General features: G+C 39.8%; 1 protein-coding gene across 1 annotated transcript; it reads right to left on the bottom strand.

Moving 5' to 3' along the window:
- Window positions 1–1,474: 1,474 nt before the first annotated feature.
- LOC132027626 (interferon-gamma-inducible GTPase 10-like) lies at window positions 1,475–2,838 on the bottom strand. The gene is given in 2 exon segments (XM_059416402.1): window positions 1,475–1,818; window positions 1,821–2,838. Coding segments are annotated over 2 exon segments (1,362 nt in total).
- Window positions 2,839–11,661: the final 8,823 nt, after the last annotated feature.

Genomic DNA, 11,661 nt, shown 5'->3' with positions numbered 1-11,661 from the left:
AACACAGCAATATAGAGGATATTACTGACTCCTTTGTATAGTTGTCAAATCATCTATCTATTTTGTAGCTATAATGTTTCCTATTGAAGAACATTTAAATTTTGTCTTTTACCATTTCAAATAGCGCTGTAACTAATAACTTTTAACATATGTCTTTTTGTAATTTTTCCAGATTTATTATTCCTTTCCCCCTCATCTTTATTTAGGTAAATTGGCAAACAAAATCATTTTAAGTGTACAGTGTGATGATTTGATATATATGTACATGTAGTGAAATGATTAACATAATCAAGTAAATTAATATAATTAATACATCCATCACCTCACATATATACTGTGTGTATGTGTGTAAAAATGCTTAGAATCTACTTTCTTAGCAAATTTCAAGTATTATTATTATTGTCGTAGAATATAAAAGACTGTTACAAACCATAGTCACCATGCTATACATTCAACTTATAACTAGAGTATCAAAAGCTGTACACATTTCTCCCCCACTTTCCATCCCCTGTTAATCACCAATCTACTCCCAGTTTTTACGGCCCAGATTCTTCAAAGTGGGATCACTGGGGCAAAGTGTAAAGGCGTGTTTTCCTAGGGATGGCCTAATCTGTACACACTGTGTACGAATGAACATTGTATGACAGACTATTTTTATAGTTTCATCCACACAATGTCAAACTTGCAATCCACCCAATCTAATAGCAGATAAATGATATCTTATTGTAGGTGCCATTTATAATTTGTAGTTCCCTCCTTAGACAAGAGATTGGATATGTTTAAGGACCTTTTGTATTTTTCTTTTTTTAATTTCCACTTAGATTCATGACAATCCTCTTGTCTCTTATTCCCTAACCTCCATTCTCAGGCACAAAATATACTGCCAGCCACCAAAAGGTGTCTAGACCTACAGTTTGCAAACCCTTGGACTATTTTTCCATCTTACACATTTCTTCCTCTCACAGTGTGCCTTAGATAGATTTTTTTTTCCTTAGCTAATGTTTCTCTTCCATTTCCTGTGACACATGTTCAGTTCACTGTATTAATATTTATTCAATATGATAATCCTAGAAAGGACAAGTAGGATATCAGTCAACATTAACTGAGCAGAATTTCTGCCTTCACAACAGAATAACAGGAATGCCAAAAATAGACTATGTATCAATCATTTAAAAAATAATTTCTGAAGATCTGTGTGAACAGCCTTTTCTTACTACTCTGTCAGTAGAAAGACCAGTGCTGGGTATGTAGTAACCACCGCACAAAGAGATATTCTCTCTGCTAAGCAAAAAATTCTAGACTCCTGTCCTTCATTTTCCCAGGAAAGGTCATATGAAAAGAATCTTTAGAGCTGATTGTTCTCACTGTCAAATAACGGTCATTAAGTTCATGGTTTATTCCAGAGTGAATTATGGATGTGTCTGTGAAACACCTTGAGGGGAGTGGGTCAGGATTGCTTCAGGGAAGTCCTAAGTCATCCTTCCAGGTCCCCGTGCCATGCCAATACGGAGAATAATTCAGGATCTGGCTGCTCATTTTCCCCACTTTCATTCCTGACATCCTGAGGTAGATAGGATTGCCCAGAGTCAACAGGGTCCTTAAAAATAACTTGTTTTTTAAGAAGAACTTTTGCATCACTCACCATGGTCTCAAGGAAATAATTTTGCAAGTAGAATATCTTCCTAAAGTAAATACCACTGGCAATGGGTCCTCCAGTAACAGCGCAGAATTTTTCCACATATCTCAACAGTTTTTCTCCTAATAACTCATCACCCTTCTCAGCTGATAGCAAATGGGGAGAGGTGAGGTTTGCCTTGGTTTCTCCGGTGACACATGCAAGTCCTTGGCTATGGTTTCCAGGGATGAGTCATCCAGCCCAAAGTAAGACCTGTAGAGGGTTAAAGTCTCCTCCAGCTTCTCCACATCATTATCACTGATAAAACCCAGGAAAGGGATGGTGGCTGATGCTCCAGCCATCAGGGCCTCCAGCCAGACCTTCTGTTTCAGGGAATCCCTCTTAGGGTCAATGGCGGCCTCCATAACATTCGGCAGGTATTGCATGAAGATGTGGCGCTTGTGGGCTGGGAGCGCCCTCAGAAAGGTGGTCTCCAGGTGTGGGAAGTCATAATAAGACAAATCAAAGCTGGGGATTAAGAAGACCTGAGTGCCACCCATATTAGAATTCTCCAACTGAGCCACACAGTCACTGCGGATCCTTTGTAAGATTTCATCTTTATTGAATGTGCTGGGTTTACTTATTTTTGCACTATGTAAATCGCTGTCCACTTTAGTTTGAACAAAGTAGAAATTCTTCATTCTTCTAATTGCTTCCGCCAAATGAGCATCATTAATTTTGAAGCATGTAGAAGAGATGATAATAAAGAAGTCATACTCACCAAATTTCATCTTCTTCAGATACTTCTGTGGCTGAAAGGTAGTGGTCATCATACCAGGCAGATCCCAAAATGTCACATTGGGAAGTTTCGGGTTTTTGTATGCTCTTCTCTCCAAGGTTGTCTCCACTGCCCCGGTGGGGGCAGCCCCTTCTTCATCATGCCTCACCCTCCGCAGGGCATTTATGAAACTAGACTTCCCTGTTCCAGGCTCCCCGGTCACAACAATGTTTAGAGGGGCAATGTCGATATCTCTCAATGCATCACTAATTACAGAAGCCACTCTGGGAATGTCCCCCGCCTTCAGGCGTGTTTCAATCAATGCGATGGTTTCCTGAAAGAGGATTTTGCTTTCTGGCTTGAAGTTCTTAAAAAGCTTGTCAAAGCTGGCGGCCAAATCACTACTCTTTGTATAAGAGGATGTGGAAGAGAGGGACTGACCCATGGCTGGAGCAGTAGAAGGCACTATGGGGAGGAGAAAAAAAGGGAAGGAAAAAGTTAATAAAGCAAGAAATGGCATGGGCTGTGCTGTTAGGGACAGGTATAATGTCAGTCCTGGCCACAACATTGTACCCAGGAGCGCTTCTCTTTCTGTCCAGTCATTGCTTTTGTTCAGGCTCTTCCCTTATCTTGGAAAGCCCTTCTTCTATAAGACACTCTTCATTCTTCCAGACTAATTTTACAGCCTGATTCTTCAATCCAAACTTTTCCAGAAGCCCACATCATTCTTATTTATCTTGCTTTAGTTTACTTTGTTTGTAATGTTATGAAAATATTACTTTTTCATTGCAGCGAATCTAAGCACCAGCAGTTATCTCAACACCCCTTCCCACTGTGATGTAAGACCCTCCAGAAAACCCACTTCTGATAACCTCCTACAACACCATGTCACAGAACTTGGTTCTCACATGAGGCACCTAAGTAAGGATGACTGGCTCCTTTCTTTCTCAGAAAAGATACTGTATATCTTCATTAGGAGAAACTTTCAATGATTGCAAATATGTTTTTTATCTAGTTTTCTTTTGTGTGTGTTTTTTTATCTAGTTTTTATCTAGTTTTTTCTTTTATCTAGAAAGTGTGCTGGCTTGTGAAAGTTTTGAAAGGACTCTTTGTATTTCATGGAAAAGCAACAGCAGGTGGCATGGGTTCCCATGTTATAAAAAGTATGTTGGACTATCCACTTGCTATGACCCACCCCAACTGTTCCAAGACCCCACCCAACACCTCCTTCATACCTGTGCATAAAAGTGGACAGAAATCACGCAGGGGAGATAGTCTTCCTGGAGGACTGACTGATGTATAGAGTGCCAATGATGTAAAAGATCATGTGAACAAAGACTGAAGCAGGGACTTCTGTCACTTTCTCTGATATCAATGAAACTGAGCTTGTTCTTGAATCCCTGAACCTATCTGATCACTGGAAGCTTATATCTTGAGAGGGGGGCACCAGAAGAATCATATACCCAGCACTAAAGGTAATGTGAAAGATTTGTATACTGCCCCCTGCAGAGTTTTTAGACCAGGAAGCAAGTCACTTCAAGTCACCACTGATGTCTGAGCAGCACGCAGGCTGGAGAGGTGTGCTTTGGATAAAATGAGGGATCAGACGTCCTTTGGGGGCTTTTGGCTAGCCATTGCTGCAGCCCAGGAGACGATGGCAAAAGACACTTTTGGAAGAAATTATTCAGACCAAGTGCACATTGTCTGGACTTGCACACATATGAATGCAGCATGCATTTCTCCTTAGAAGAGAAAACCGGGGGGAGCGTGTCTAGCTTGTCAAGGGTGAAAGAGACAACTATTAAACAAACAGGAATCATGGTGCCAGCACATCCGACTACCCAGCAGGAATATTCTTCACATACAGAAGAAAGGAAATCCTGAGCATCTGGCATGTGCAGGGACAACCTCTTGCTGTGTGGAGAGAAAAGCATCCCACCACCCCTCTGGGGAGCAAGCCTCTCACAAAGCAGATTGAAGGAGACTAAGTATGGAAGTGGCATATACAAGCTTGGCCTCAAGGGCGAGCCAACAAGGTGAGACTACAACTCCTTCTGCTATAGTCTCCTGCCTGTGCATTCTCAGAGGATGGGGAAGAAAAACAAAAAGACTCCTTGAAACAACTTGTTTCATGAGCCGGTCCACTTTCTACATAAAAGAATGCATTGGAGGGTGAGGAAATACACCTGAGACAGGTCCTAAGGAGTGGAACAAATAAAGGGAAATAAAGGGAACCAAATGACAGAGTTAGAGGGTAAGCAGACGTGGAAAGCGAAATTCTGTGCACTGAGCATATTTCAACTCCACAAAAGCCATGCCCTATTCTTCTATAGGTTCTATACCTCACCTGATGTTGTATGTAAAGCTCTGTTACTTAGTATTTTCTGCTGCAACAGCATTCCGGGGGGGGGGGGGCAGGGGCAGAGTACCTTACGATATCCCTGGGAGCTTGTACTTACCTTCTGGCACTGTGTTCTCTGCAGCTAGAATAGAAATGGCAGGGAATGTAAGAAATCCATGCCAGTAAACCTTAGATGTGCATCTCTACATATGTTCCTCATCTCATCCTCTTAACAATCCTATAAGGACATATAATAATTTCCAACTTCAAATCAAAAAATCAAATAAATGTTGAGGTTAAGAGAGAAGCAATGAGGGTCTTACTGTTAGCAATGTTCAGACATAGAATTCAAGGTGAGGGCTCTCTTCCAAGGGCGGAGTTCTGTCTCAGGGAGCAAAGGCAGAGCACACTATGAGGTGGTGAGAGATAAAACTAGGACTCAAAATAAAGTCAGTGTGAGACACACAGGATTCATAGTTCTATGGAGAGATGTGTTAAAAAGAAAGCCACAGAGTCATAATGGGTCCATTTAAGTTAAAGCCCAAAGTCAGTAAACAAGACTTAGTTTCTAACAGCAGTTTTAACCCCCAGGGATGTAATCTTACAGCAGTCGACTTGGCAGTTTCCTGGTCAGCACTAAAAACTATACTGACAGATCTTCTCTCTCCTTAGGATGGCAACTGAGCCTAAAACAAGGATTCTTTCCTAATAATTGTTTTCCTAATAATTGTTTTTCTGCTTTCTCTCCTCATTTAAAACCCTTTTCTTTTATACAGCAAAATGGAGCTCTTTTCTAATTCCTAGATGGGATATTTTGATTATCAATTCAAAAATCACTTAATAAAGTCAATTAGGTTGTTAGAATTACTTGGTTCAATTCTTTTGTTTAACATATTTAGTGGCAGTGTCTACAGCCTAAGCAAACTTCTGACTCTATCTGGGGCCAACAAGAAACACAGGTGTGGTGCCCAATGAATCCTTTTGAGTTCACCTTTTCTCAACATTTACAAAGATCATTGGTAAGTCCATCTTGCTCTGGGCTCTGCTCTATTTTGCATGGGAGCTTGTGAAAGAATTGCCTTTCCAAACAGGATTAGTGGATCACTCTGTCACTGACACACAGGCTCTGACAGAGCAACATTCTTAGGCTTTGGTTCAATCCACAAGTCCACACTGGAATCCTTTCCCCAATTCCAGGCCACAGTCTGTATTTACTGGTCTCTGCTGGCTTAGTCTGTTCCCCATTTCCTGCCTGCAGTCTTCAATAATGGAACCTGCTGGTTTAGTCCATGATGGAAATTTGTGGTTGTACATAGAGGGCACACTATTGAATAGTTCATAGTAACTTAAACCTAGCCCTTGGTTCTGAACTCAGATTCTGATTTGGGAACTGTTGGTGGTAGTTACAGTTCTCCATGTGTGTGGAAGCAGGCTGCAGTCCCCATTCTTGGAGGTCTACTGGTTCAATCCCTGTCCTAATCCCTAGTTATTTGGGCACTGCTGGTGTCCATCGTTCAATTACATCAGTACTGTTGTGTTCTTTGAATGTGTCCATGAGGTAAAGGACTAGCTTACAAAAAACACTAAATAAACAAAAGAATAAACAAACTAACAAAAAATAAATGGGATTTTTAAAACTCCAAACAGTTAAGTGCTCTACCCACCAGCACATTGTGTATGTTGTATCTAAGATCCATGGTACTCCTTCTTACCCTGTTCATAGGAAAGCAAACTGGGACTGTACTTGAAAACAGTATGGAGGTGACTCAAAAAGTTGAAAATAGAACTACCATATGATCCAATAACTTTATTACTAGATATTTACCCAAAGAATAAAAAAATACTGCTTCCAAAGGATACATGCACCTTAATATTTATAGCAGCATTATCAACAATAGCCAAATTATGGAATGACCCCAAATGTCCATCAACTGATGAATGGATAAAAAAACATGTGGTACATATGTAGAGGATGGGATATTATTTATCCATAAAAAATAAAGCCTTCCGATTTACAGAGAAGTGGTGGACAATTATATCATTCTGAACACCTATTAATTCAACCTGAGATGTAAGAAAAGAATTGCTAAATCTCTGCAAGTAGAAAAGTAGGTGCAGGGAAGTGAAACTGAGGGGAGATATTGGAAGATAAAGGGCAGGGAAGGGATCCTCCATAAGTCAGCTATGGGAAAGTGAAATAGCCCCAGAACACAAAATTGGAACCTGTAGAAATGTGTTCCTGGGAAAGACATCCCTGTGTGAAAGGTGCTCACCAGGTGAAGTAGGGCAGAATCCTAGGTGGTGGGACAGTGTGGTCTCAGGATCCCCTGAACCATAGAAAGAATGGGGGTGCCTGAGCCAGTAGAGTTCCCATACACTGGAGCAGAGAAACTAGTTGTCAGCAAGCTCTGGAGGAGGCTCTGAGCTCAGTTTGCCATAAATCACAAGCTGTGTCCTGATGGGGTGACTGCTCTCTGAATGGAGACCCTCTGCCTTCCCCTGGGAGGGGCAGAGCAGATGTGTGTGGGATCAGGCAACAACTATCTGTGTGGGAGCCTTTTAAAGGGTGTTAATGTAAACCATCCACCTTCCCCTGGGAGGATCAGTGTGGGCACACACTGCAGAAGTCTGCAGAGTTTGGCACATACAAAGTGAAGACTGCTTATCCCTGAGAGAGGGGACCACCATTTTTCAGCTCTGGGATGGAGATCGGGTTGGCCATTTTTACTTTGATCCTCTAAAGGGGCATGAAGAGCCTTCAGGGAGCAAACACCACTCAGAGCAACTAAAACTGCTTACACTGAGTCTGGTCCACTTACAAGGGGAGGTGAACTACTCCCAGGAAAGACACCTAAGAATCAGGGCAGCAGCCCCCACCCCCAGAAAGCCAACTGGAAGAACAAGTAAACAGCAAGTTTGTGGCCCACATGGGTTTGTAAAACTCCAGCTCTAGGGGAAAATAATGTATACAACTTGGTTTTGTTTTGTTGTGTTTTGTGTTGTCATGATTCACTTACCTTTCAGTGTAAATTTTTCTATTTTTTCTTTTTTCCTCTTTTAACTAGTTTCTTATTTTATCAACTCCTTGATTTTGTTGTGTTGTTGTTGTTGTTGTTTGACAGAGAGATATCACAAGTAGGCAGAGAGGCAGGCAGACAGTGAGAGGGGGAAGCAGGCTCCCTATGGAGTGGAGAGCCCAATGCTAGGCTCAATGCCAGGACCCTGATATCATGACCTGAGCCAAAGGCAGAAGCTTAACCCACTGAGCCACCCAGGAGCCCCTCAACTCTTTGTTTTTTGGTCTTTTTTAACTTTCATTTTTTACATTTTCACACACACACATATAATATATATACATACACTTCATTTTGGCTTCTTTTCTCTATTCAACTTTAGTGTGTGTGTGTGTGTGTGTGTGTGTGTGTGTGTGTGTGTGTGTATTTCTCTATTCAATTGTGTGTGTATATTTTGTTGTTGTTGTTTTTGTTGTTGTTGTTTGGTTTTGCTTCCCTTATAATTTGGGGATTTAGTGTCTTCTAACAGACCACAATACACTCAGGACCAAGTCGCTCACCCCGTTCTGTCCACTCTATAACATTATATACCATCTTCTACCATCTTTTTTTCCCCCTTTTTCTTTCTCATTTTTTTCTAGTTTCTGACCTTCCCAGACTTGTCTAGTGTGTATTTTGCTTGTCTGGATGTTCATATTTTCCATAGTGCTCACTCATTCATCCATTCTTCTCTGGGCAAAATGACTAGAAGGAGGGGTTCACAACAAAAGAAAGAACCAAAGGTAATACTCTCTGCCACAGATTAAATTGATATTGATATAAGTAAAATGTTGGAGATGGAAAGCAGCAGAACAACTATAGAGTTACTAGCTGGGCTGAGTGACATCTTCGTGCAAAAATGAGATTTAGTCAGGTCAAAAATAAAAATGCCCTAACTGAGATGCAGTCTAAATTGGATACTCTAAAAGATAGGGTAAATGAGGCAGAATAGAGAGTCAGTGACAGAGAAGACAAGTTGATGGAAAGAAGAAAGATGAGGAAAAGAGAGATAAACAACTAATGGACCATGAGGGAAGGCATTGAGAAATCAGTGACATCATAAAGCAAAACAATACTAGTATTACTGGGGTCTCTGAAGAAGAAGAAAGAGAGAGAGGTCCAGAAAATATATTTGAGCAAATCAAAGCTGAGAAATTCTCTAATTGGGGAAGGAAACAGGCATTCAAGTCCAATAGCTAAAGAGAATGCTTCTCAAAATAAATAAAAATAGGTCAACACCCCAACACATAATAATGAAGCTTGCATATTTTGAGGTAAAGAGAAAAAGTCATGAAAGCAGCTTGAGATAAGAGGCTCTTAAGCTACACTGGTAGAAACATTAGGCTGCCACCAGACTTATCCACAGAGACCTGGCAGGCCAGAAAGGGCTGACATGATATATTCAGAGTACTAAGTGAGAAAAACACACACCCAGGAATATTTTATGCAGCAAGGCTGTCATTCAGAGTGAAAGGAGAGAGAAAAAGCTTCCAGGACAAACAGAAACTGAAAGAATTTGTGACCACTAGTCCAGCCCTGTAAGAAATATTAAAGGGGATCCTGTAAGTGAAGAGAGAGAATATTCTTGGGAGTAACATAGACCAGAAGAAACAGAGACAATCTACAGAAACATGAACTCTAAAGATAATACAATGGTATTCAATTCATATCTTTCAATAATTACTCTGAATCTAAATGAGCTAAATGCTCCAATCAAAAGACACAGGTGATCAGATTGGATGAAAAAGTGAGACCCATCTATATGCTGTGTACTAGAGACTCATTTTGGACACAAGGTCACCTCCAGATTGAAAGTAGGGTGGCAGACAACCATTTATCATGCTAATGGATCTCAAAAGATAGTTAGGGTAGCAATCCTCATTATCAGATAAATTAGATTTTAAACCAAAGACTGTAGTAAGGGGTGAAGAGGGATACTATATACTACAACAAGAAGATCTAACAATTATAAATGTTTACATCACTAACTTCGGACCAGCCACATGTATCAACCAATTAATAATCAAATTAAAGAAACATATTGATAATAATACAAAAATAGTAGGGGACTTCAAAACCCCACTCACAGTGGTGTACAGATCATCTAAGCAGAAGATCAACAAGAAAACAAGGGCTTTGAGTGACAGACTAGACCAGATGCACTTCACAGATATACACAGAGCATGCTATCCTAAAGCAACAGAATACACATTCTTCTCTAGTGCATATGGAACATTCTCTAGAATAGATCACACACACTGGGTCACAAATCAAGTCTCAACAAAAGGATAAGATTGGGATTATTCCTTTCATGTTTTCAGACCACAATGCTTTGAAACTTGAACTCCATCAGAAAAGGAAATTTGGAAGGAACTCAAACACTTGGAGGATAAGAGAATCCTACTAAAGAATGGTTGGGTCAAACAGGAAATTAAAGGAGAATTTTAAAAAATTATGGAAACTAATGAAAATGAAAACACAGCCGTTCAAAATCTTTTGGCTATGGCAAAGGAGGTCCTAAGAGGGGTGAATATAGCAATGCAAGCCTTTCTAAAAAAATTAGAAAAGTCAGATACACAAGCTAAACTTGCACCTCAAGGAGCAAATACTGCCTAAACCAAGCAGGAGAAGAGAAACAATAAAGATTACAGCAGAAATCCGTGAACTAGAAACTGGAAGAACAGTAAAACAAAACTAGAAACTGCTTCTTTGAAAGAATTAATAAGATTGATAAATCCCTCAGCAAACTTATCAAAAAGAAAAGAGAAAGGACCCAAATTAATAAAATCATGAATGAAAGAAGAGAGATCATGAACAACAGCAAGGCAATAATACAATAATTTTAAGAACACATTATGAGCAACCATATGCCAACAAATTAGGCAATCTGGAAGAAATGGATGCATTCCTGGCAACTTATAAACTACCAAAACTGAAAACAAGAAGAAATAGAAAACATGAACAGACTCATAACTGGCAAGGAAATTGAAGCAGTAATAAAACTCCCCCAAATCACTGGAGTCCAGGGCCAGATGACTTCCCAGGGGAATTCTATCAAACATTTAAAGAGGAACTAATACCTATTCTTCTGAAGTTATTTCAAAAATAGAAATCGAAGGAAAACATTCTATGAGGCTAGCATTACCTTCATCCCAATACCAGACAAAGAACCCACCAAAAAGGAGAATTACAGAAAAATATCCATTAAAAACATGGATGCCAGAATTCTCACTGAGAAACTAGCCAAAGGATCCAGCAGTCATTAGAAGGATTATTCACCAGGATCAAGTGGGTTTTATTTCTGGGCTGTAAGGGTGGTCCAATGTTCACAAAACAATCAAGATGATAAATCACATTAATAAAAAAAAGTCAAGAAACATATGATACTCTCAATTGATGAAGAAAAAGCATTTGACATAATACAATATCCTTTCTTGATGAAAACTCTTCAAAGTGTAGGAATAGAGGAACATGCCTTAATATCATAAAAGCCATCTACAAAAAGCCCATGGAGAATATCATTCTCAATGGGGAAAAACTGAGAGCTTTTCCCTTAAGATAAGGATCATGGCAGGGATATCACCATCACCACTGTTGTTCAACATAGTGCTAGAAGTACTAGACTCAGTAATCAGACAACAAAAAGAAATCAAAGGTATCCAAATTAGTAAAAAAGTTAAACTCTCACTCTTTGCAGGTCACATGATACTTTAGGTCGAAAACCCAAAAGACTCCACCCCAAAATTGCTAGCACTCGTACAGTAATTCAGGATAGTGGCTGGATATAAAATCAATGCACAGAAATCAGTTGCATTTCTTTTTTTTTTTTTAATAATTACTGGATGAAAGTAATACACTATTCTTTTTTTAAAAA

Source organism: Mustela nigripes, chromosome 12, assembly GCF_022355385.1.
Source record: "Mustela nigripes isolate SB6536 chromosome 12, MUSNIG.SB6536, whole genome shotgun sequence".
In the NCBI taxonomy this organism is placed as follows: domain Eukaryota; kingdom Metazoa; phylum Chordata; class Mammalia; order Carnivora; family Mustelidae; genus Mustela; species Mustela nigripes.
The sequence above is the reverse complement of the archived record's forward strand: the minus strand, read 5'-3'. Positions and strand labels throughout refer to the sequence as shown.